The sequence below is a fragment of the Lithobates pipiens genome, unplaced genomic scaffold (genome assembly GCF_037356315.1).
Source record: "Lithobates pipiens isolate NorthernLeopardFrog02 unplaced genomic scaffold, aLitPip1_a1.2 Scaffold_22, whole genome shotgun sequence".
NCBI classification, from domain to species: Eukaryota; Metazoa; Chordata; class Amphibia; order Anura; family Ranidae; genus Lithobates; species Lithobates pipiens.
In genome coordinates, this window is record NW_027507784.1 from 12,074,547 (window position 1) to 12,102,450 (window position 27,904).

General features: G+C 46.0%; 1 protein-coding gene across 1 annotated transcript; it reads left to right on the top strand.

Moving 5' to 3' along the window:
- The first annotated feature begins 448 nt into the window (after positions 1-448).
- LOC144000378 (uncharacterized) lies at positions 449-22,718 on the top strand. Its single transcript, XM_077494180.1, has 4 exons — positions 449-871; positions 3,121-3,244; positions 14,007-14,080; positions 21,158-22,718. The coding sequence occupies exons 1-4, from the start codon at positions 556-558 to the stop codon at positions 21,679-21,681; spliced, it is 1,038 nt and encodes a 345-aa protein (XP_077350306.1). The 5' UTR covers positions 449-555; the 3' UTR covers positions 21,682-22,718.
- Positions 22,719-27,904: the final 5,186 nt, after the last annotated feature.

Here is a 27,904-nt window from a genome sequence, read left to right on the forward strand (position 1 = left end):
AAGCGCAACTGAGCAACTGACACTTAGTAGGCTCAAGGCCCGTTACACTTTGATACCTAAGTGTGATTACAAGTTTCTGGAGTTATACCTGGAGTGTTCTAAGTTAACTTTCTCTACTTACCCCTTTGGATTACAATTATTTGAGGAACTATTTAAGCTAGCGAAGAAAGAAGATAAAGGAGGAAATACATTAAATGAGGCCTCACGTTAGACTTTAAATAAGGGGAGCTCCCAGGTCTAGATAGTAACATACTTGCATGTTGTTTATTGTATGTTGTGCTGATGTTCTACATTGGAATGACAGTGAAAACTCTGTAACCATCTATTTGCTATATTTTCAGGAGGGGCAGATTATTGCTGTAACTTTAATGACTGTAATCTTTGTACTTTTGACATCAGGCAATAAGGAAGAACCATAAGATAATTGCTGTAAATACACTCTTAGTTGAAAATTAGCAGAATGTTTTTTGCTCGGCATATAAAGACAAAAAACTAAGAACATCGAGATTTCCATTCATTGCAGGCAGAAGAAGGACATAATTGCGGGAGGTAGACATGGACATGGACGAGCTCAGACGTGTCATTAATAATTTTAGCTTTGATAGCTTTAAAAACGGCAACCAGGGCTTCAACAGAATCCTCATCCAGCTGTTCGGGTTGCTGGGCTATGGAAAGTCCTCATTCATTAACACCTGTATATACGTCTGGCAAGATGGTGAATATCAGAACTGGGCAGATGCAACTGAAGGTAATGGAGGAATTAGAAGCCATAGAATTCCATATAAAATCACAAGTAACATCACGTTGGTGGATAATCGAGGATTGCCGGTATTGGATGCATATGGGAGCGGAGAGATCTTTGCTCAGCTCGGTGAGTGCGAATAGATCAAACAGTTCATTTTTTCAATGGGATTGAAGTATAGCCTGGGAATTTATAAAAACTGAAGACGGGGACAATTATCTGATCATCGATAGCAGCCAGTTTGTTTTCTGTGAAGTTTTAAAAGAGTTGGTAGAAAAATCAAGATTTTTGGCTGTGGTAAAAAGTATGCTTTAACAAATTACATTTTAATGCATCATATTAATCAGCATTTCACAAACTTTTGACCTCCCATATTTTGTAAACAGTTATCTAAAACGTCCTCTTCTCGTGTCCCCCACTGGATCTCCTGGCCTCCTGCCTAGTGCCCCCACAACAGCAGCTTGCTCGGGGGGGGGGGGGGCACCCTGAGCTTCTGCTCTGTGTGTCTATTCACACATGGAGTGTGGCCTGGTCCCTCCCCACCCACTCCTCATTGGCTCACTAGTAGTAATTGACAGCAGTGGGAGCCAATGGCTACTGCTGCTGTCTCAGCCAGTGAGGAGAGAGAGACCCAAGAGAGCCCCGGTTTCAAGTCTTTTGCAAACTCTAACAGGCTTTCTTCTAAGATTGTCCTGTATTTGGCTGCATCCATCTTCCCATCAACTCTGACCAGCTTCCATGTCCCTGCTGAAGAAAACCATCCCCACCACATGATGCTGCCACCACCATGTCTCACGGTGGGGATGGTGTGTTCAGGGTGATGTGCAGTGTTAGTTTCCCCCACACATAGCATTTTGCTTTTAGGCCAAAAATACATTTTGGTCTCATCTGACCAGATCACCTTCTTCCACATGTTTGCTGTGTCCCCCACATGGCTTCTCACAAACTGCAAACAGGACTTCTTATGACTTTCTTTCTCCAATGTCTTTCTTCTTGTCACTCTTCCATAAAGGGCAGATTTGTGGAGAGACGACTAATAGTTGTCCTGTGGACAGATTCTCCCCCCTAAGCTGTGGATCTCTGCAGCTCCTCCAGAGTTACCATGGACCTCTTGGCTCTTCTCTGATGAATGCTCTGCTTGCCCGGCCGGTCAGTTTAGGCGGACGCCCATGTCTTGGTACTCTTTCCATTTTCCGATGATGGATTTAACAGAGCTCTGTGAGATGTTCAAAGCTTGAGATATTTTTTTATAACCTAACCCTGCTTTACACTTCTCCACAACTTCATCCCTGACCTGTCTGGTGTGTTCCTTGGCCTTCACGATGCTGTTTGCTCACTAAGGTTCTCTAACAAACCCCTGAGGTTTTCACACAACAGCTGTATTTATACTGAGATTAAATTATACACAGGTGGATGCTATTAACTAATTTAGGAAAGAGAAAGGCACCTCTAAGTGCAGTGGTTAAGAGATTTATTACAGGCACAATGGAATTAAAAACACTTAAAAGATAGTAAGAGGACACAGGCATATAATAATTTCTCCCAATGCAGATCGCTGTAATCCTTGTCTGTCTGGGGGAGAGAGAGAGAGAGAGAGACATCCCACAGCTGTCAAAGTCCCTGTTGATGTGGATTGGCGGGGAGGAGAAGATGCGATGAGGTGGTCCGGGTTCTAGAACCAAGCTGGAACACAGGTGACAGGTGAAGGTGGTGGGCGCTAAGATGTTTCTGAGCATGCACATCTCCTGACGAAGGAGCAGTGCATCCGCCGAAAAGCGTTACCGCCCACTACCTTCCTGTTACATATTTATTTGTAAAGAAAAAATTGAAAACCATTTATCATTTTCCTTCCACTTCTCAAGTATGAGCCACTTTGTGTTGGTCCATCACATAAAATCCCAATGAAATACATTCACGCTTTTAGTTGTGACGTGACAAACTGTGGAAAATTTCAAGGGGCATGAATACTTTTTCAAGGCACTGTGGATATATATATATATATATATATATATATATATACACATACAGTTCTGGAGAGCACACCCTAATACAGTAAGCTGTGCACACCTTTTCACCACCACCACAGCTGTGCCAAGCTTGTTGTGAACTGTTGCTATATTACTTCAATAGAAGTTTTATATTGCACCCGACTGTGTGAATCATCGCCGCCGCACCATCCCCCCACCCTACAGACTCACCACTATAGTGCTACTCCAAGAGCATTCCGGGAATTAAATTGCCACGGCTCATATAATACATTTTTGGGTTTAATACCACTTTAAACTCAAGGTCAGGTTGGCTTTCCTTCCAATATTTAGATTAGATATCTTCATTAAGAGTTTTTCATAGTCAGTAATTAAGAGTCTTTCCCTTTCCAGGTAATCTGCTTCCACTGGGGACAGAAGTGGATTTTTCCAAGGGATTCACACTTATTGATACAATTGTTAAGTCAGAGAAATTTGTAAAAACTTCAGATTTCATTGTCCCTGTATGTGTACACAGGTAAGAGACTCCTCCTTATCTTTTAATGCTCTAACATGAATGTAATAAAAATAAGATCATTGTCAAGCTCGCGTGGAATGGGCGCTTTAAAAAAAAAAATGTATTTATGAAAAAAAATTACACTGTCCCTTTTCATTATTATTTATTTTTTAATCTTTTAATATTTTAAATTTTCCTTGTGACAGTGATAAGCAGTGACAGGTACTCTTTATGGAGGGTTCTGAGTAAGGATGAGCCGAACGGTTCGCAGCAGAACATGCGAACAGGCAAAAAATGTGTTTGAACACGTGAACACCATTATCCACTAGAGATCCACGCTATAGCCAAATGACGGCTACAGCGCGGACCTCCTTTGCCGGGACTACATCTATTGACGTCGTCCCGTGCACGAGCGGCCTGTGCGCCTCCTGAGGGGCGCGGGCGGCGCGCTCTGTGATCGGCGAGTCTATGAGACTTGCCTGATCACGGATCCGAGCAAGGAGTCCATCCCGACCCCTTACCACGTGATCAGCTGTCAGCCAATGACAGCTGATCATGTGATACAACGGAGCCGGTAATCGGCTATTTTTCCTCCTCGCACTGACGGCGCGAGGAGAAAAAAAAGAGCCGATCACCGGTGGCCGTGATCGGGACTGCTTACCAGTGCCCACCTGCCCCTACCAGTGCCACCTCTGTAATAAAAAAGTGCCCCCATCAGTGCCACCCATCAGTGCCCATAGTGCCACCCAGCAGTGCCCACAGTGCCACACATCAGTGCTCACAGTGCCACCCATCAGTGCCCACAATCTGCCTCAACAATGGTGCTGCACCCCAGTGCCACATATCTGTGCCCATCAGTGTCATCTACCAGTGCCCATCAGTGCCGCCCATAAGTGCCCAGCAGTGCCATCTATCAGAGCCACCTATCAGTGTCACCTATCAGTGCCCATCAGTCCCATCTATCAGTGGTACCTATCAGTGCCCCTTAGTGCCACCCATCCGTGCCACCCATCCGTGCCATCTTATATGTGCCCATCTTTGCCCATCAGTGCCGCCTTATCTGTGCCCATCAGTACTGCCTTATCTGTGCCTATCGGTGCCACCTTATCTGTGCCTATTAGTGCCGCCTTAACTATGCCTATAAGTGCCCACCAGTGCCGCCTCATCAGCGCATTTCAAGGAAGGAGAAAAATGACCTGTTTGCAAAATTTTATAACAAACTATTAAACATGATTTTTTTTAGTAAAAAATAAAACTCCCAGCTGTAATTAAATACCACCAAAAAAAAGCTCTATTTGTGGGAAAAAAATGATAAAAATGTCATTTGGGTACAGTGTTGTATGACCGCGCAATTGTCATTCAAAGTGCATCAGCGCTGAAAGCTGAAAATTGGTCTGGGCAGGAGGGGGGTTTAAGTGCCCGGTAAGCAAGTGGTTAAAGTCTATGGGACACAAACATGAATAATCTGAAGTGCTAATTTTAAAGGCTTATATGCATGGGAGTGTCTTAAAAAGTGTTCGGGGACCTGAGTCCTGCCCCAGGGGACATGTATCAATGCAAAAAAGTTTTAAAAACGTCCGTTTTTTCGGGAGCAGTGATTTTAACCCTTTCATGTCTAAGCCTATTTTTGGCATATGGTGTTTACAAGTTAAAATCCATATTTTTTGCTAGAAAATTACTTGGAACCCCCAAACATTAAATATATATTTTTTTAGCAGAGACTCTAGAGAATAAAACAGCGATTGTTGCAATATTTTATGTCACACGGTATTTGCGCAGCGGTGTTTTAAACGCAACTTTTTGGGAAAAGGGACACTTTCATGAATTAAAAAAAACGAAACAGTAAAATTAGCCCAATTATTTTGCATAATGTGAAAGATAATGTTACGCCGAGTAAATAGATACCAAACATGTCACACTTTACAATCGCACGCACTTGTGGATTGACGACAAAGTACGGTACCTAAAAATCTCAATAGGCAACGATTTTTTTTTTTTTACGGTTACCAGGTTAGAGTTACAGAGGAGGTCTAGTGCTAGAATTATTGCTCTCGCTCTGATGATTGCGGCGATACCTCACATGTGTGATTTGAACACTGTTTACATAAGCGGGCGTGACTTCCGTATGTGTTTTCTTTGCTTCGCGAGCTCGCGGGGACGGCGGACGCTTTAAAAATTTTTTATTTTATTTATTTTAAAAAATTGATTGTTTTTATTACTGTCACAAGGAATGTAAACATCCCTTGTGACAGTAATAAGAGGTGACAGGTACTCTTTATGGAGGGATGGGGGTGTAAAAGACCCCCCACCCCTCCTTTACACTTCAATGTATTCAGATCGCCGAAAACGGCGATTCTGAATACCGTATATATTTTTAAAACCGGCGCCATTGGCAGCCGAGTAAACGGGAAGTGACGTCATGACGTCGCTTCCGTGTTTACTATTAGGATACTGGAACGAAGCCGATTACGGCTTCGTTCCAGTTCCTCGCCAGCAGCTGGAGGCGTCGGATGTGGAATCGGTGCTCCCGATCGATCGGGAGCACCGGTAACAGCGGCGGGAGGCGGCGGGAGGGGACGCTCCGAGCGGCTTTTAGCCGCACCGGTTGTTATGGCTGGATAGCCAATCGCCCGCTGAAAAAAACGGTACCGGGATGATGCCGGGTGCAGGCATCATCCCGGTATACCCCCGGAAGCCGAGTACGCACATCTGCGTATGCTCGGTGGGAAGGGGTTAATAATGATTAAAGTGAAACAATTAAAGTGAAATATTCCTTTAAACATCGTACCTGGGGGGTGTCTATAGTATGCCTGTAAAGTGGCGCTTTTTTAATTTTTATTGTTTCACTTTAAGCATTAATAAAATCACTGCTCCAGAAAAAACTGCCTTTTTCTTTTTAAACTTTTTTTTGCATTGATACATGTCCCCTGGGGCAGGAGCCGGGTCCCCAAACCCTTTTTATGACAATAACTTGTATATAAGCCTTTAAAATTAGCACTTTTGTTTTTTCATGTAAGGCCGCGTACACACGAGCGGACTGTTCGCTCAACTTAGTTCGTCAAACAGTTTGAGAAACAGTCCGCTCAAAATTAGCATGAACGGACTTGACCACACACGACAAACGAACAGTCCGTCGAAAACTTGCGCGATGACGTGAACAGCACGTACGACGGGACGAGAAATTCGACGTCCAATACACTGCAATGCAACCTTCGCCGTGTAAATCCTTTCTGAGCATGCGCAAAACTTAGTTTGACGAACAAGCCTACACACGAACGGACTGTCCGCTCAAACCAAGTTTCAGCGGACTGTCTAACGGGAATTCCGAAAAACGTTGTTCGTCAGACTGTCCGCTGAAACTGTCCACTGAAGCTCACACACGAGCGGACTGTCCGCTGAAACACTGTTCAGCGGACAAAGTTGGGCGAACAGTCCGCCCGTGTGTACGCGGCCTTAGTGTCCCATAGACTTTACCGGTGTTCCACGGCTTTCGAATTAGTCGCGAACACCGCATAATGTTCGCTGTTCGGCGAACACCCGATGTTCGAGCCAAATGTAAGTTTGACTCGGACATCGGGCTCCTCCCTAGTTCTGGGGTGTATAAGACCCAAAACCCCTCCTCTGCACTTGAAAGTATTCAAAACGCCAAGATCTGCATTTTTGAATACTGTGGATTTTTATTTAAATGGTGCTATTGGCTGCCGAGTAAACCGGAAGTGACATTGTGACGTCGCTGGTGGGCTACTACATCCAAGACCCGCAATTCCATTTAAAAGCTAATTCCATCTTTGTTTGGGTCTCCAGGACAGCCAATAGATGTGCCGGCTGGTGGCTCGGGTCTCCCGGAAGGTGGCTGGAGGGAGGAGGGGTACGTCCCCTCCCACTGCTTGTAATAGCAGCTGAGCGGCTGCTTCGCCACATCGGTTGTTTTTACAAGAAAGCCAAAAAGTCTAAAAAACGGTAATGAGTTGATGCCTGCAGCTGTATGTATTACCCCGGTACAACCACTTGAAGCCAATGATGTACACGTAGGTGATTTGGTGGCAAGTGGTTAAAGTGGTTCTAAAGGCTTAAAGCGGCTGTATAGTCATTTTATGCAACGTTGACCTGCAGGTAAGCTTATAATAAGGCCTATAATAAGGCTTACCTGTAGGTAAAAAGAATATCTCCTAAACCTGTACGGTGATGAGGAGGACACAGACTCCAATCTCGGCGGCTCCCCACCACTACCCTCCACAGGTATGTCGCAAGCTGCTTTCCTGAAACATATGGAATCTATGCTCCAGAAAGCCCTCAAGAACACTTCAGAGCAAATAACTGACAGGCTCTCATGAGAAATTCGTGAGATAGGCCAGCGCACTGCTGATCTGGAGACGAGGGTGGATGATATGGAGCTCACCCTCCAGGATCACACACAAGACTTCTCTGTGCTGAGGGAGGAGAATGCCACCTTGCTGTCCCGTTTAGAGGACGCTGAAAACCGTTCCCGCAGATCCAATTTACGACTGCATGGAATCCCCGAATCTATTGACGACATACAGTCATTTACCACCGCACTGTTCCAGGAACTCTCACCCTCCATCCCCATTGAACGGCTAGAATTCGACAGAATTCACCGGGCCCTTACACGCCGCCAACCAGATGGTCCCCCACGAGATATCATTATAAAGTTACACTTCTTCCGAACGAAGGAACAGCTGCTCAATGCCGCCCGCAAAAAAGAAGAATTGATTTTCCAAACCCATAAGTACCAACTTTTCTCCGATTTGGCTCCTCTGACCATATCCAAGCGTCGTGCTATGAAATCCTAGCTCCAGATTCTACTGCACCATCAAATTAAGTATACCTGGAGGTTTCCCTTTGCCCTGCAAATTACTCACTTGGGCCAACAACATTCCTGCTCTTCTCTGGAATCCTTGCGACATCTCCTGGAATCGCTTCATTTGACCCCACCGGCTCAACCTTTGGAGACTGCACTGCCCCGCACCCCTGCCCGGTCCGCTGCTCACCCATACACAGCTACGCCTAAGCGCATCTCCCTGGACCTGCCATCGGTCCGTAAAGGAACTCCATCAGGCCGGTACGAGGACACCTTTCTCAGCCCGAAGTCTCGTACTCCACGCTGACTTGTTTCCGTGAGCCCCGTTTCTTCTTCCCTCTTCAGCCTGATACCCTTGGAGTGCCCCCCCCTGTGTCCCTGGTCTCCAGGCTCTCATAGCCACCTTGCAGCTGTAGCGTGACTGCACTTGGCCCCTCGACACCTCAGTTATTTTGTTTTACTTTTATTTTATTTCCTTTTATTGACTTTTTATATTATGCTGAGACCCAGGGGTTCACACTGAGGATTGGTAAATGTACCCTCACTGGGGCGACCCCTGAGAATGGTGTGCCCTCTGTAGGGCCTTCGTTAAGGTTCAGTTATTCTTTTATGTTTCACTTAACTAGTTTCGTTGCATGCCTATATTTTGTTCTCCATAAGTTTTGACTGCTGGAGGGTGGATGTGTGGGCGGGGGGGGGGGTGAGGTTGCCCCCCCCCTCTCATCCTAGGGCACCTTTCCTTTTTGTTTTTTGTATGTTTTTATCCATGTGCCTCCAGCGGCTATTTCGTACCACACCCTCTTCTAGTGTTAAGTTGCATATATAGCGATTTATGTCTTCTCCTATTTGTGCCTTCATTTAGGTCTATTGGGTTGCTAGTCTCCTTCTTTTCCCTTTCTCCCTCCCCCCTCCTCCCCATCCATTCCCTCCCCTTCCGCTCTCCCTCCTCCCCAACCCTCTTTTCTTTTCTCCTATTCTTTTTTCCCCTTTCTCCCCTTCTGCTCCCCTTCTCATACTACTATTACATTCTCTTCCTCTCTTTCCCTCTCTCCCTCTCCTTCCCCCACTTACCCCTCTTAATGATCCTACACTGCCCAATGGGATAGGCATATAATGTTCATCTATGGAGGCTCTATGCTTCACTGTTTATGCTTATATGTTTCAGGTAAACCTATTTAGGATATTTTTCTAAGATCTGCTGAAATGATTTATATGTTTGATCCGTTTGCAGCGGGGAGTTGTCACTGCTCCCCCACCTCTCTGTGCTCTCCCTCTGTGGCCGTTTTTTCTTTTGCTGGCTGCAGAGATATTAAGTCGGGCTATAAAGAAGTTATTTTCCGCTTATCAATTTTAATGTCGTGCCCTACGCCTACTATTCTTTACTCTCTCCTTCTTCTCCCTGTTTCATGTCTTCACTCTCTCCTTATTTCTTCTTTTTTATTTTTTATTACTGGCCAGGTGGCCCCCTTGCGTCACCTATCATCTTTTAATAATCCCCTCCTTCCGCTCAGATGGCCCCCCTAAACATCCTCTCCCTTAACGTTAAGGGACTAAATTCCCCAAATAAAAGGGTCAAGGCCTTTCGTACCTTTGTTTCCCTGAAGGCCGACATTGTAGCCCTTCAGGAGACTCATTTCTCTACCCGTAGTACCCCTAAATTTTTCAGTTCCTGTTACCCCCAAGTGTACACCGCCTCTGCTGAATCGAAGCACAGAGGGGTCCTACTGGCCTTCCACTCCTCCTTGCCCTTTAGAGTGACAACAGAAATCAAAGATCCTGCTGGCCGCTACATCATTTTAATTGGCCTCCTGCAAGACGTGGAAACGTCCTTTGTCTCTTATTACGCCCCAAATATTAACCCGATTCCCTTCTTTTCCCACTTACTGCAGGTAGTCAGAACTCATTCTAAAGGTACACTCTTTATGTGCGGTGACTCCAACTTAGTACCCCACCCACATCTGGATAAATCCCCCTACTCTCCGGACCATTACTCCCCTTCTTCACAATTTCGCAGACTACTCCACCAATCCTCTCTCCTGGATACATGGAGAGAGTGTAATCCATTGAAGAAAAATTACACTTACTATTCTTACCCGCATAATTCTTTTTACAGAATTGACCATATCCTTGTTCCAGTCGCATCCTCTCCAATCCTACAACAATCTGTTATTCACCCTATTACATGGTCAGACCATTGCGCTGTGATCACCACGGTCTCCTCACTAATACCTCGCCCTGCCACGAACACATGCATGAATGAAGCCCACCTTACCAATCAGTCCTATTGTCTTGATATTCAATCAGCTCTTAATGATTATCTACTACACAATGCCACACCTGGTATATCGCCAACCCTGCTCTGGGAAGCACATAAGCCGGTGATCAGAGGCACATGTATCTCTGTTGCCACCCACCTTAAACGCGTTAAGAAATCCAAACTCCATCAACTAGAATCTGACTTTCACCACCGATTCCTGCTGTTCCCCTCAGCCACTAATAAAAAACTATTGGAGAAGACCAAGCTGGAATTGGACCTTCTTTTGGCCGAATCTGCAGACAAATCTATCCGCCGGTCTGGCCACAAGATCTACACCAAGGCTAATAAGCCTGATACCTTTTTGGCACTTCCCCTCAGAAGACCGGATCATACCCACAACCCTATTAGACTTCGGCTGGCCAATGGCACACATTCAAGTAACCCTGTCAGAGTTTCGCAAGCGTCTTGCTGATCTATATGAAGGGAGGGAGTCTCTTCCTTCTAAGGAGGCGGAGACACTTTTCCAGGACTTACCTATACCCAAATTGCCTGATGCTAGTCGGGAGTCTATAGATAAATCAATCTCGGTCGATGAGGTTCTCGGTGCTATTAAAACTCTCAAGCCCCACAAGCGTCCTGGTCCAGATGGTCTTCCAAGCATATATTATAAGAAATTTGCAACTACTCTGGCCCCACTCCTTGTCAATTCGTATAACGCCCTACTGAAACAACAATCCCTCGGTCGTGATACATTGACTGCCATTATAGCCATGCTCCCCAAACCCAACACTGATCATACCCTCTGCTCCAATTATAGGCCCATTTCCCCCTTAAATTTGGACGTGAAAATCCTAGCTAAAATTCTTGCCCTGAGGCTTAACCCAATAATTGGAGGCTTGATCCACAAAGACCAAATGGGCTTCATCCCCCGTCGACAGGCCAGTGACAACATTCGTCGGGTTATCCTCGTACAACATATAGCAAAATCCTGCAAGATCCCTATGCACCTTTTATCACTCGACATCAGAAAAGCATTTGACACTGTCTCGTGGCCCTATCTCCACTACATTTTAGCTCGCTGGGGCTTTGGTCCCAATTTCCTACAATGGGTGAGTGCCCTATATGCCCACCCACAAGCTTACGTAAAATATTCTGGTTTTAGTTCAGAGTGCTTCCCCATTCGGAGAGGAACGAGACAGGGTTGCCCCTTATCCCCATTAATATTTGCTTTAGTGATAGAACCCCTTGCTGCTCTAATTAGATCAAATCCAAATATCCATGGCCTAGATATATCTTCCACATCCCATAAACTCTGCCTCTTTGCTGACAACGCCCTTTTATTTGTTACTTCCCCACATATTTCCCTGCCTAACCTCCAACTACTTTTAACCAAGTTTGCTAAGATTTCAGGTTTGGAGGTTAATCAGGCGAAATCTAAAGCCCTTTATGTGTCCCTCCCACTGGCTGAACTGAAACTCATACAGATTAATTTTCCCTTTCAATGGTCTTCTTCCTCAATTCCGTATTTAGGAATTAAATTGACTAGCGATCCCGCACATCTATTCCAATCTAATTATCTCCCGATGCTAAAATATTTGTCCTCCTTACTTAATACTTGGCTACCTCTCCAAGTCTCCTGGCTTGGACGAATCGCAGCCGTGAAAATGTCCCTGTTACCCAAGCTTCTATACCTCTATAGGGTCCTCCCAGTCGCAATACCACCTTATTTCCACATGGTGATCCAGAGTCGGGTGTATAAGTATATCTGGGGCACTAAGACCCCCCGAATTTCTAGACCCATTTTACTTCGCAGTAAACTTAATGGGGGCTTGGGAGTTCCCAACTTTCTACATTATTATCATTCCGCCCAGTTGGCACAACTGACTCTCTATCATGCGAAGACGGAGATTCCCCCTTTGGGTCGCCCTGGAGGCTATAGACTTACACCCCATTTCCATCGCCAATATTCTGTGGCTCCCTGTTTCAGCTCGGGGCCCTATTGCTAATCCCCTAACCCAGCATTCCTTACGAATCTGGGACAAATTATGTAGACCTTTTAAGTTACTCACTCCACACTTACCCTTACTTTCTCTATTTGGCCAACCACTATTTTACCCAGCCGTCTCCCAACCTGTCTCTTTCCAGGCCTGGACCCATGCCAGCCTGGAACGTATACGTGATTTCATCTCCAATGGTACCATCACACCTTTCCCAGTCTTACAGTCGCAGACACGCATTTCTCCGCGGGAGTGCTTTAGATACCTCCAAATTTCCCATTTTATCCAAACAATTATGGGCCCTCACAGAGTATCGAACAACCTATCTACATTCGAGAATATATGCGATTCGGACCCACATGCTCCGGGTATCATCTCCAACCTCTATGCACATCTCATGTCCTCCCCATCCCCACTTCCATCATATGCTTCTGCTTGGTCCAAGGACCTATCCATTGATTTGGAGGCGGACGAATGGACAAGGATATGGGCAACAACTAAACTATCGTCACAGAATGTGGTAGCATTAGAAGCTAGTTATAAAGTCCTCATGAGGTGGTACCTGGTCCCAGTTAGGATTGCTAAATACATTCCATCCTATTCTCCCAACTGTTTCCGAGGGTGCGATGCAGGGGGTACCCCTCTTCATATATGGTGGACATGCCCTGTGGTGGAGCACTTCTGGGCAATCATATTCCGAATGGCTTCTACCCTGTTTAATACAACCCTTGTCCCTGACCCAGCCCTCGCCTTGCTTAATTTCCCCCCACACAACTTCTCTAGGGCACAATTGCGTCTTTTCCTCCAGCTCACCACTGCCGCCAAGCAGACCATTGCGAAAGCTTGGAAGTCCCCACTCCTGAATACTGTAGAAGTTAAAAATAGAGTCACCCAGGCCATGATACACAGCAAAATTGAAGCTACAATCTTGGATAAGATCCCCCAACACCTTAAAATTTGGCGTCCTTGGTCGGACCACTATCTCCCCCCTGATTTTGATAAACATCGCCTGGAACCTTGATCCTATCCATAGAAGCTGTAGGCAGCTTCTAACTTACCGCGGCGCGTGGGAGCCGCCTGGCCGGTACCTTTTCTTTACCTTATTTTTTCTCACCTTATCTACTCCTATGGTTTCTATTCCTCTTTATCTTTAGTTCCCTCTTTCTTTTTCTTTTCTCTCTTCCCTCTTTTTGCACTTTTCTCTCCACTCACTGACTCTTTTGGATATTGTAGCATGTACTGCATGTTATGTACCTGTTACTGTTGCCCAGATTGCCCGGGCAGAGTATCCCTACCTTTTGACGTTCTTTATAGTTTTTGGGCTCACACTCCCATTCTTTTACCACCAATGTTGCTTATTTGTTTATGATCCACATTGTGTGGGAACCAGTTATATACTCTGTATTTCTATACATAGTCCTTGCCTTTTTCTGTACCAATGCTCTGCTAGAAAGTTTTTCCACGTTTAAAACATTTGTAACAGTGACTGTTTCTTTTTCTTGCTTGTTGTCAATAAAATATTTGAAAGAAATGTAAATCCTTGGTAAAACCTCTCCATATATGTATTTTATCATTGTATTTAGCTGGGTGCCTGGAGTTTGATTTTGAAGGCTTTACTATACAGTATGGCCCCCGTTGTTCTAACCTAATTGTACAGTATATACTATCTATTCAGCTTTAGAAAATAATGTCTTCTTCCCTTTTGTTTAGTGTGAAGAGTATAATTCCCCCCGAATGTGTTAATGAATTTAAGAATATTTTTAATTCAGCCAGAGATCTGACTGGTAAGTTGTGACTTTCTTATTCTGAAATAAAATTGTGGGCAAAAATGATTTATACATTTTTTACAAATGTGTAGCACCCTTCTAGATAGGTGATGGGATTAGGTAAATTTAGTGCTGGCTCACTGGAAGCAGTGTGGCTTTAATGGAGTTAAGCCCCTTTCACCGGGCTTTCTATACCGTATGTGCGTTTCTTTTAAGTCAATTTACGGATGAAAAACGGACACCAATGTATGTCTATGGGCAAGGTGATGTAGGAGGATCATCATTCGTTTACATTCACTTCTGTTAACATCTGTTTTTTTGTTTTTTGTTTTTAAATGGAAGAAAGCCGTATTTAAAAAAAAACTGAATGAAAAACAGATGTAAACAAACGGTCCATTTTTGCATCTGTTTTTGCATTGGTAGTGCATGTAAAAAAAAAATGATTTAAACAGATCCAGTTTTCTTTGAAAAAACAGGCCTGAACTGATTAAACCAATGGAACGCCCATGTTAAAGGGGCTTTAGGTAAATGTAGTTGTGCTCACTGTAAATAGTGCAGCTGCATGTGATTCATTAGGTCTGCTCAGCGCTTCAGCTGCTGCTGGTTTGATTGTTTTCTCTGTTTTCCAGAGAGCAGCAGAATCCTCTGGAACATAGGTGTGGAGCAATGCAAACAACAGTATGAATATTTATACAGCCCTGGCCAATCCCAGGGAGCTGCGCCTCAGGGGCTGCTGGCAGTCTGTATCAGTGGCTGTGGTAATTTTTTTTGGGGGGGGGTGGAGCAAACAGTGACACCAACACACCCCCCCATCTGGTCGATTGGTCAGGTCTTGAGCACTTACCCCATCTATGGCGGGCTTCACCGTGGTTTCCCCTGCTCTCCGCGGGCATCAACATTGGTGGCGGCTTCCGTTTCCTCCCTCCTCCCCGGAAGCACTTGTCCTTTCAGCCAATCGGGAAACTGGTTTCAGACTCGCTTCCAGATTGGCCAGGAGGAGGATTAGTGTTTCAATAGTAAATATTCATTCCCTATTTAACACAGCTAGGTGGGCTCATAGTGCAATGCCCTGATCCCGCTCCAACCTTATTTTGAAGCCTTTTAGAGCCTCTGGCGGACCCCATTGACTTTAATGGCTGGCAATCCTTAAAAACCTCCAGGTCATATTTTCAGCCACAAAATACTTACTAGCTGTGCACACATAGTTCCACCACATGGACACTGACATAACAAAAGTATTAAATTAATCTGGGATCGACAACGACAAGCATTCTTTTTTATCTGTGAAATTTTGACAATTCAGGAGCGCATGAAGGCCATGGAGGAGAGGCAAGGTTAGGACAGGCTATGAAGGGGGTGCAGGAGATGATCAGTGCCACAGTCAGGGCAGCACAGTCCTGTGCCATTGTCCCAGTGTGCCAACCTGTGCTTGAGTCCCTGACCCCTCCCTCTTCCCAGCCTTTACCCCCACCTATGCAGGGCTCCACTGCGGTGGTCTGGAGGTGCCAGTCCAGTGCTGATCCTCAGCCATGGTGCTGGCACTGCCTGCTGACTGGCTTCTCTGCTGCTATCTCCCTCACTGACACCAGCACTGAGATAGAGGCTGAGCACTGACACCAGTACTGAGATAGAACACTGACACCAGCACCGCGATAGAGACTGAGCACTGACACGAGCACCGAGATAGAGAGCACTGACACCAGCACCGTGATAGAGAGCACTGACACCACACCAGCACCGTGATAGAGAGCACTGACACCACACCAGCACTGAGATAGAGAGCACTGACACCAGCACGGTGATAGAGAGCACTGACACCAGGACCGTGATAGAGAGCACTGACACCACACCAGCACGGTGATAGAGAGCACTGACACCAGCACCGTGATAGAGAGCACTGACACCACACCAGCACCGTGATAGAGAGCACTTACACCAGCACCGTGATAGAGAGCACTGATACCAGCACCGAGATAGAGAGCACTGACACCAGCACGGTGATAGAGAGCACTGACACCAGCACGGTGATAGAGAGCACTGACACCAGCACTGATACCAGCAACTCGCTGTGGGACCCAAAAATATGACACCGCTCAACCTTCTTTAAACAGGAGGGTACGGGCATATAGTACGGGGTGCTTTTTTTGTACAAGTGAGCCAAAGGTAGAAAAAAGGTCAGTGTGCTAGATTATATAAATCGTTTATAGAGTTATGCATATACATGGTCTACTGGTCACATGTGTTGAATTCCTCTGAGATCCATGCCTCATTCATTTTTATAAATGTGAGGTAGTCAACACTGTTGTGAGCTAGGCGAGTGAGCTTATCGGTGACGATCCTCCCTGCTGCGCTGAACGTCCTTTTGGACAGGAAACTGGATGAGGGGCAAGCCAACAGTTCCATTGCAAATTGTGCAAGCTCTGGCCAGAGGTCAAGCCTGCCCACCCAGTAGTCCAGGGGTTCATCACTTCTCAGAGCATCCACATCGGCCGTTAACCCGATGTAGTCAGACACCTGACGGTCTAGGCATTCCTTGATGCTGGATCCGGATGAGAACGGTCCATGGGTCGGCTGAAAGAATGATCTCATATCAGAAGCCACCAACACATCTTCAAACCACCCTCTTCTTGCAGGCGCTGTTGGATTGGTACCTGCAACTCTTTCTCTGGGAGTGGGAATTCCTCTGCCAGTGCACGCAAAAGCAGAATGCAGCATTTCTCGAAGCAAGGCCTGGAAGTGTTCCATTCTGACAACCCTCTGTGATGGTGGTAACGTTTCCACCATTTTGTGTTTGTACCAGGGGTCTAAGTACGTTGCCACTCAGTACTGGTCCTTGACCTTTATGCTTTTTATACGGGGGTCCCTGTTAAAACACTGGAGCATGAAGGCCCCCATTTGCACTAAACTGGAAGCGGTGTGGTGGCCTGGCTCCTGCTCCTCATCCAGGATAATGTCGTCCTCCTCGTTCTCCTCCCCCCATCCACGCACAACAGGGATCCCAGAAAGGTTTAAAGCATGCTCTTTTTGCTCCTCCTCATCCACCCCGGCACCAACCCTCCTCTGACTCCTCTTCAGACTACTGTTGTTGACTTGTCTCAGATAGAGTAGCCCCCCTGGGAATTCATCCAGCATTGTGACTTCCTCATCTTCCTGCTCCTGCTTCTCCATGGCTTGATCAATGACACAATGCAATGCACGCTCCATAAAGAAGGCATAATGTACCATGTCACTGATGGTGCCTTGGCTGTGACTGACCAGTTTGGTGATCTCATCAAATGGCCACAGAAGTCTGTATGCGTCGTGCATGAGCAGCCACTGGTGAGATGAAAAAAAACAAGCTCCCCAGAACCTGTTCTGCCGCAGAGTTCCTACAGGTAGTCTGTTAACTGCATGTTTATGCTGGAGCAGCCTATCAAGCATATAGAAGGTTGAGTTCCATCGCGTCGGGCAATCGCAAATAAGACGTCTGATCGGCAGATTGCGTCACCGCTGAATGTCAGTAAGGCGTGCCATGGCCGTGTAAGATCTTCTGAAATGGGCCGAGATTTTCCTTGCCTGCCACAATATGTCCTGGACCCCAGGGTATTTGACAACGTATCGCTGCATGACCAAGTTTAAGACGTGTGCCATGCATGGCACATGTGTAATTTTGCCGTTTCAATGTGCTAAGCAGATTGGCACCGTTGTCACACACCACTTTACCAACTGTCAAATTGAGCGGTGTTAGCCACTGATCTGCCTGTGAACGCAAAGCTGAAAAGAGTGCCGGGCCAGTGTGGCTCTTGGCTTCCAGGCACAACAGACACAGCACAGCATGGCAACGTCTCACCTGGCATGTCGAATAGGTTCTGGGGATCTTGAGCGGCGCAGTGGAAGAGATGCTTGCAATGGAAAAGGAGGAGTCAGCCAAGGAGGAGAGAGAGAATGGAGTAGGAGGAGGAGAAGAAGAGCCAGGCCTGCATGCAATCCGTGGTGGTAAAACCAAATCTACACGGGTGCCACGGATTACATGCTTGACAGCCATCAGAAGGTTCACTCAGTGGGCAGTAAAAGTTATATACCTTCCCTGCCTGTGTTTGCTAGACCATGTGTCTGTGGTCAGATGTATCTTGGCACCGACACTGTGTGCCAGAGATACATTCACTTGCCGCTGAACATGGCCATATAGCTCTGGGATGCCCTTCTGTGAGAAATATTTCCTTCCTGGGACCTTCCATTGTGGTGTTCCAGTGGCCACAAATTTTTGAAAGGCCTCTGAGTCCACCAGTTTATATGGCAGTAGTTGGCAGGCTATCAGTTCTGACAAGCAAGCCAACAACCGTTGGGCAAGAGGGTTATCCGGCGTCATCTTTTGTTTACGCTCAAACATTTGACCCACGGAAGCCTGCCTTTTTCCAGAAAAACATGAGGACGGCATGATGAAAGGTAGAGTGGAGGACAATTCTGAGGAGAGAGGAGAAGTAGAAGAGGCTGGATGGTGAGAGCCTGGAGTGTGGCTTTGTGGGTTCCGTTGCTCCCACTGGGCTCGGTGATGGCAGCTCATGTGCCTTCTTAAGGCGGTCGTCCCTAGGTGAGTGTTGGGCTTACCGCGACTTATGCGTTGACTGCAAAGGCTGCAGATGACAACACTATTGTCAGCAGCGGACACGTTAAAAAAAGCCCACACTGCGGAGCCATATGCCGGCGTCCTGGGAGCGCCAGATGTGACCGTACATGGTTGATGCCTCGCTCCTGATACATTAGCAGTCTGCTTTGTCCCTCCTGTGCAATGTAAGTTATTCCTGCTTCTCTTCCCTGTCTGCTGGTCCATATCTCCCTCTGAACTCCCTTCCTCTTCCTCTCTTGTGGGCACCCACGTGACATCACTAGACACATCATCAGCGACGTCACCTTCCCCACCGCTATAATTAGGGATCTCGGAGTAGGCAGCAACACTGGGGACCAACCTCCTCCTTGGGCTGATCTGGGTACTGTCGTCAGACTGCTGAGTAGCGGTTGGTGCTACCTCCTCTTCCTGATCCAATGCCAAGAATGGCTGCGCATTGGCAATGTTTTGTGATGGATCGGAAAATAATTCCTGTGACTCAAGCGGAAGGTATATGGTGGTGGTGGTGGTGTTGGTGGTAGTGTCTTTGGGGTGCACATAGCAGAGAGTGAAGAGGGTGCAGATCAAGAGGATGAGGAGGATGCAGAAGAGTGAGTGAGCCACTCAACCAAGTCTGGTGCATCCTTTGACGTAATCAAATCCTGCCCTACCCCTACCACCCCTGTGGAAGGGCCTGCATCTTCCTCTGCCTGTCATTTTTTAAATGACCCTGTGACAAAAGTCTCTAGAGAAGTGCAGTATATGTGGAAGAAGGTATATAACACTCCGCTTCAATCTGTTGTTTTGGGGGGGCCACTGGTCTATCACACCAGTTATAATACTTTTTTCTAATTGTGTTTGTCACTCTTTGTAGTATCGCTGCAGAACCGCTCAGCAGTCACAATGCTGCAGAGTGGAAATGCACTATACTATGCTTTCTATATTTGAAAGTATTTTATACGTGAATTACACCCCTATATTCTGCACAGCAAATAGTACACCTATACCAGTCCTTAAAAGGACCTTTGTGGACTGTGGCAGCACAGGGGTGTAGTGGTTAGCACTCTCACCTAGCAGTAAGAAGGGGCACTGGTTCAAATACCAACTACGACACTACCTGCCTGGAGTTTGCATGTTCTCCCTGTGCCTGAGTGGGTTTCCTCCGGGTGCTCTGGTTTCCTCCCACACTCCAAAGACATGCAGGTAGGTAAATTGGCTTCTGTCCAAAATTGGCCCTAGTATATGAATGGGGACCTTGGATTGTGGGCTCCTTGGGGGCAGGGAATGATATGAGTGTGCAACATACAGGGATAGGGACAATTGTAGAAACTCACTCAGGTTGAACTGGATGGACCGGTGTCTTTATTCAACCTTACTAACTATGTAATAGTAGCTAGCTAGTGAATTGCAGACTGTCCCTGCTCCAAACTGTCCCTACACTGAGAAAAGACAGCTGCAGAATCGGTCAGCAGTGCACCATACTATGCTTTCTATTTTTGAAAGAAAGTATATTATAAGTGTATTACAATCCTATATACTATACACCTATACCAGTCCTTAAAGGGACTTTTGTGGACCTAATAGTAACCGACTGACTGTCCCTGCTCCACACAGCGTCCCTTCCCTACACTGACAAAAGACAGAATGTAAAATGGCCGCCAGATGAGGTCTATTTATAAGGTAGGGGGTATGTCCATGTGCTTAAATGTCTCATTTGGCTGTCCTGTACCCCGTGATGGATGTGTAAAGGGTCAAAGTTCTTCACAATGTAAACGAATATGTCTGCCATGAACAGCGACACAAGTCCGCCGGTTTTGCAAAACGCGAACGAGCAAAGTTCGTCGCAAACCGACCACCGGGCGAACCGCAAGGCCATCCCTACATAGAATGTATTAGGATAAAAAAAAAAAACTTCTGACTTTACAATCACTTTAAGTGTTTTCATGGGCTTTGAATGGCTCCTCATGGTTAGAGAATTTATCACGTAACGTCTCAAAAGCATAAAGCCTCCACATAATGGGATGCACCAGGTTTCGGAGCTGAAAAAGGGGGGGGGGGGGTAAGCCACGTAAAGACCCTGCCCAGGGACAGCCATGTAATGGTTTATTTAACTTTCACCTAAGCGGTCTGCATGGTGTCATTTGATTAACCTAAAATGTTACTACAAATTAATTTTCTGTGAAATCACCACTCTCCCTAGTGTATAACAAACACATGCTGTATATTGGAGTTCCATGGCAAAGTTCTACCATGGAACTCAAAAATGGCAGCGCTCCATTTTCTGAGCAGAAGACTCAGATTTCTTAACTTTACAGCAAAGCCTTTTTTTGGGACAACAAGTTGCTATCATATTAATGGACTGGGGGACATAGTAGTTAGGATTGCAACCAACCAAGAAAACCATTTCTGGTTTGAGAATCCTTGCTTACATCTGATCAATATCTGGATGGATAAAAAAAATTTTGATCTCTTCTATATTTGAATGTAATTCTTTTCTCTTCTCCTTCCAGGGATCTATCCCATTGTGGTCCTCACCCACAAGAACGATGGGAACTTAACTACTGTTGAGTCCTCATTCAGGGACATGGGCATAGAAAAGATTTTTGCATTTGAAAATTACACCCAAGAAGACCACTTTAAAACCAGAGGAAGACACGAGGAAGTGCTGAAGTTCCTACAGGAAGTCATTAAAGATGTTCAGTTCCGTGTAGAACATCAGACACGGAATCCAGTGAAGGAGATGCATGACCGCAAACAGTTTGTCATGAAATATGTTCACCAACGAGAGAAGAAGGCGGAGCAAGAAAGTCTGGAGAGAAGGAAAGCCTTTGAAAAAGCAATGAAGGAAAAAGAATTAAAAAGACAAGAGGAAGAGTTAGAAAGAGAGAGACAGAGGAGAAGAGAAGCTGATGAAGCTGCGCTGGAGAGGCAAAGATCAGATGAACGAGCCAGATATGAAGAGGAAATCCGGGAACAGAAAGCCAATGCCAACAGAGGCAAAACATTTTTGGGATTCTTTGGCAAGAAGAAATAGTAATCAAAAACAGAATTACACACAAACATTATAGAAAAATATTTGGTTATATCTGTAAGCGTCAGGGTGAAGTCTTTCACAGAGGAGGAGTATAAAAAGGGATGTCTTATGCCGCGTACACACGGGCGGACTGTATGGCCTACTTAGTCCGTCGAAACACATTTCAGCGGACAGTCCGCTCGTGTGTGGGCTTCAGCGGACTTTTTCAGCGTGCAGTCTGGCGTACTAAGTATTTCGGATTTTTCGAAATTCTGTCCGTCATACTTTGGTTTCAGCGGACAATCCGCTCGTCAGTAGGCTAGTTCGACGGACTAAGAATGGCGCATGCTCAGAAAGGATTTACACGGCGGAAGGGTGCATTGCTGTGTATTGTACTTCCTATTTCTAGTCCCGTCGTACGTGCTGTACACGTCATCGCGCAAGCTTTCGACGGACTGTTTGTGTATCCGTGTGTGGTCAAGTCCGTTCATTCGAAAGTATGACGGACTGTCCGTCGGATTGTATGACGGACTAAGTACGCCATACAGTCCACCCGTGTGTACGCGGCTTTATTCTCCTGAAAGATTGCACTGTGTTCCACCTCAACCAAATCTTCTCCACCTCCACAGAATCTTCTACACCTCCATGGAATCTTCTACACCTCCATGGAATCTTCTACACCTCCATAGAATCTTCTACAGCTTCACAAAATATTCTAAACCTCCATAGAATCTTCTATACCTCCATGTAATCTTCTAAACCACCACAGAACCATCTACACCTCCATCAAATTTTCTACAGAACCTTCTACTCCTCCACAGAAGCCTACAGATATTTATGGTTTTCCAATATATTTTTTTTTTTTTAGCGTAACTGAAGCGACAACTTTTTCTCTGAATATAGCTGCCTGAAAATAATACAAAAAGAACATCATATTTTTTTCTTCAGTTGGATTTCTCTTCTTTTTTTTTTTTGTACTGTACTGTGGATTTTGTACAAACTGTGCTCACTGCCACCTATCTAATTAAAGAAATGCATGCTATGAGTATTAAAGTAAAGTAACCCGCTACAGTGCCTTGCAAAAGTATTCACCCCCCCCCCCCTTTGGCATTTTTCGTGTTTTGTTGCCCCACAACCTGGAATTAACATGGATTGTTTGAGGATTTGTAACATTTAATTTCCAGAACACGCCCACAACTTTGAAGGTGTTTTTTTTTTTTTTTTTTTTTTATTGTGAAGCAAACAACAAATAGGGCAAAATAACAGAAAAAGTCAATGTGAATAACTATTCACCCCCCTAAAGTCAATACTTTGTAGAGCCACCTTTTGCGACTATCACAGCTCCAAGTCGCTTTGGATAAGTCTCTATGAGTCTTGCCACATCTTACCACTGGGATTTTTGCCCATTTCTCCTCCTTGCAAAACTGCTCCAGCGCCTTCAAGTTGGATTGTTTGCGCTTGTGAACAGCAATCTTTAGGTCTGACCACAGATTTTCTATTGGAATGAGGTCTTGGCTTTGACTAGGCCATTCCAACACATTTAAATGTTTCCCCTTAACCACTTCTTGCCCACCGGCCGTCAAATGACAGCGGGGCGGTGCGGCTCTCGTTCTGGGTGGACGTGATAGGACGGCATCCCAGAACGACCGCTCTTGTGCGCCCCCGGGGGTGCCCAGCGCAGTGATCTCAGCCGCGCCGTGTTGCTAGGACATGCCGCGACCCTGATCTGTATAAAGAGCCGTGGCTCTTTAACCATGTGATCAGCTGTGTCCAATCACAGCCGGTCACCTGTAAACACGGAGATGTCGGTAATCTGCGCTCCTCGCCTCACACTGACAGTGTGATACAATTGCCACCAATCAGTGGCTATTAGTAATGCCAGTCAGTGCTGGCTATCACTACTGCCCGTCAATGCCCATCACTGCTGCCCATTAATGCTCATCACTGCTGCCCACCAATGCCACCTATCAATCCTATCAGTGCTGCCTATCCGTGCTGCCTATCTTTGTCCACCACTGCCGCCTATCTGTGCCCACCAGTGCCGCCTATCTGTGCCCAGTGCTCACCAGTGCCACCTATCAGTGCAGCCTATCAGTGCTCATCAGTGCCACATATCAGTGACCATAAGTGTAGCATAGTAAAGAAAGGGAGGATGGCACAAAAATCCACTGGGTGTCCAATATAACTTAAAAGAAGCACAAAGGCGATAAAAAATACAGTAAAAGTAAAACCAATCACTAAATAAATTCAAAAAAGTTCATAAAAGGTCATAGAGGGCACCGTAGGCAGTGACCTTTGGAGTGGAAGCAAAAACTCTGCAATAGTAAAAAGAAGGAGAGACCAGGCACACCAAACTAAGTGCAGTAACTAAAATCACCATTTAATAAAATTAAAAGCAAAGCCAAATGGCTACTCCCAAAAGCAGAGAATAAACAGGTGTATCACATAAAGTAACAAGTGCTTCAGTGGTCCTGGTTGCTTTCCAATGCTAGGGACTGGCTGGATGTTGTACACCAAATTCGCCTGTAGGATGGCTGATGATATGGCCGTGACATCACTGGGTTAGTCTAGAATGCCCAGTGAAAACAACATGCGAGCATCCTACACGTCAGATGGAAACCGGAAATCGGAAGTGCGTTCCAGCCTGGGACGCAAACATCGAGGACCGGAAGTCACGTGCTACGGATAGCCAATAGGATGACGCATTTCACAGCTCTGCTGTTTCTTCGGATTCTAGCTCACTTTTGAGCGCAGGAAATTTGAGCTGAGGCTCTCCCGGCTCTCTCGCTCCTCATTGCTCATATATAGAAGTGGGAGCCATTGGTTCCCGCTGCTGTCAATCGGAGCTAGTGATTGAGTGAGGGGCGGATCAGATTCCCGCTTTCCACTGTGTGCCGCTTGCTATGGAGACACTCAGTGGGGGAAACCCAGGAGCACCATCGAGACCCAAGAAGAGGAGGACCGGGGCTGCTCTGTGCAACACTACTACACAGAGCAGGTAAGTATACCATGTTTGTTAGTTTATTTTGATTTTTTTTTTGAAGAGAAGCTTTACAATCAATTTAAGCTCATTTCAACATCTCTGTATGTGTTTCAGCAGTGGCGGCTGGTGCTCAAAATGTTTGGGGGAGGCGCAAACAAACGGAAAAATTCTGAAAAAACCCCATCAATCACAGCCACTGTGCCCATCAATCGCAGCCACTGTGCCCATCAAACACTGCCACTGTCCCATCAAATGCTGCCACTGTGCCCCATCAAATACAGCTTCCATGCCCAACTTATGCTGCCACTGTGCCGATCAAATGCAGCCACTGTGCCACATCAAACAGAGCCAATGTGCCATATCAAATGCAGCCACTGTGCCACATCAAACAGAGCCAATGTGCCATATCAAATGCAGCCACTGTGCCACAGCCACAGTGGCTGTGTTTGATATGACACAGTGGCCACAAATGCAGCCTCACTGTGCCCCATCAAATGCAGCCTCACTTTGCCCCATCAAATGCAACCTCACTGTGCCCCATCAAATGCAGCCTCACTGTGCCCCATCAAATGCAGCCTCACTGTGCCCCATCAAATGCAGCCTCACTGTGCCCCATCAAATGCAGCCTCACTGTGCCCTATCAAATGCAACATCATTTTGTCCCATCAAATGCAGCCTTACTGCGTCCCATCAAAAGAAGCCTGTGTCCCATCATATTCAGCCTCACTGTGTCCCATACTCTATAACCAAAAGCAGTGTCCACTGCTATGGGTTATAGCACTTTGCACGTGGTAAAAAATCCCACAAATGAATTGTCTCGTATGCAATCTTGCTTCCCATAGGGCACTGTGTCCGGCGCCCAAACACAGTGCACTTAAGGACCTTTTTTTTCTTTTTTTTTTAAATGTAATTTTTCTTTGTGACTGCTTTGGGTCTTGTATGGATTTTAAAGGGATCCCTGCACCCAAATAAAAAAAGGAAAGGTGTGGGGCCCCCAGGCCCTATATACTCTGAACAGCAGTATACAGGTGGTACAAACAAGACAGGGACTGTGTAGGTTTGTTGTTGTAACAGTGTAACATTTTTTTCCATCTGTGCACCTCTTCAGAAGATTTCACCTCACTTTCTGTCCCAATGACAAATGTTTTTGGAAAATTTTGGGGTTTTAGTGAAACAAAGATTGGTAATAAAGCATCAGTGGAGAGGAGACACGTTTTTCCCATATCAACTCTTACAGGAGAGAATTTCCCTTCCTAGGGGTAGATTTCATCTCACTTTGTGTTGTCTCCTTCTGTTTGCAAGTAGAAGACGTTTGTAAGTTGGATGTTTGAAAGTAGGGGCCTGCCCTATATGCCCTGCAGAAATTTGGGCCTAAGGTGTTGGTGTTGCCACAACATTGTAAGCCCTCAAAGTGACTCTTGGTGGGAGCTGGAACACCCTGCTGTGAACTATTATATCAAGAATTGTAATTACATGCCCCGTTGAACAGTGGTAGAACAATTTGGGCCTTTGGTGGTGATGGTTGTGGTGATGGTGCCACAACACTGTAAGTCCTCACTGTTACTCTTGGTGGGCGCTGCTGTGAAATTTTAGATCAAGAATTGTAATTACAAGTCCCTGTTGAACAGGGACAGAAAAATTTGGCCTTAGGCAATGGTGCAACAACACTGCAACACCTCCCAGAAACTCTAGTTGGAGCATAGGAATGAGCCCTGCTGCAAAGTATTGCATTAGAAATTGTAATTACACACCCCTGTTAAACAGGGGCTGAAAATTGGGCCTTATGCACTGGTGCTGGTGCCACAACACCACAACCCCTCACAGATACACCAATTGGAGCTCAGGAATGAGCCCTGCTGCAAAGTATTGCATCATAAATTGTAATTACACACCTCTGTTAAACAGAGGTTGAAAAATTGGGCCTTAGCCACTGGAGGCGGTGCCCAGAACCAAAAACGTTCTTAGAAGCTATCAGCAGGATCATTGAGGAGGAAGAGGATAGTCACTCAGCATAATAGGATAGTCACTCAGCATCAGCAAAACCAGGGGATCTGACAGTTAAAAAAAAAATATTCGGTTACATCAGCATCAGGTGCTTGCTAGCTGGTGGTGATTGAAGAATGATTCATTTTTTTGAAGGTCAATCGATCAACCGAGTCGGTGGACAGGTGCACCCTGTGATCGGTTACAAAGCCTCCAGCAGCACTGAATGCCAGTAGCTCAACTGCATACTGTGCAAGCTCTGGCCAGTGATCCATCCTCAAGACCCAGTAACCCAGAGGATTTTCGGTGGGAAAGGTGTCCAAGTCTGATCTTGCCCCTAGGTATTCCTGCACAGTGTAAATCAGATGCTTTCAATGGTTGCTGGAACCAATCATACCTTAGGGTTGCGGACTAAAATATTGTCTGAATGCATTCGGTCAGATGGCCACCTTCTCCACCGCTCCTTCTGTGACTGACCAAAGCATCAGCAACACATTGTCCAGGACCAGAAATATGTAACCTCCCAGTCTCTGGGAACGTGTTGCACAGACCTTTCTGCAAGGCCTCCCGCAGATGTTTCATCCTCTGCTCCCTCTGTGACAGCAAGATAAGTTCCTCAACCTTACCCTTGTAGCGTGGATCAAGGAGGGTTGCCAGCCAGTAATGATCCCTCTCCTTGATCCGACGAATACGAGGATCCTTCCGCAGGCTTTGCAGGATCAGGGAGGCCATGCAGCGTAGGTTAGCTGAGGCATTCAGTCCGGAGTCCTCTGGGTCACTAAGGACGACATAATCCGCAGCCACCTCCTCACAGCCAAGTACAAGTCCACGGGTTTCTTGGGACTGTAAATGATCCCTTAAAGATTGCTGCTGATGCTGAGTGCTAAGCTCCACCTCCATGCTGACACAATCCTCCTCCTCCTCCCCATCTTCTTCCTGTGTGATCAGCAGGCCAGTAGGAACACTGTCTGGATAAAGGGGGCCTTAAGAGGTAAGGAAGTCCTCCTCTTCCTGCCTCTGTTTTGCCTCAAGTGCCCTGTCCATTATTCCACGCAGCATGTGCTCCAACATTTAGACAAGAGGGACAGTGTCACTCATTAGGGATGAGCCGAACACCTCCTGGTTCAGTTCACACCAGAACTTTCGAACGGACCCAAATTCGTATGAACTTTAGAACCCCATTGAAGTCTATGGGACTCGAACGTTCGAAATTAAAAGTGTTAATTTTAACGGCTAATATGCAAGATACTGTCCTAAAAAGGGTTTGGGGACCTGGCT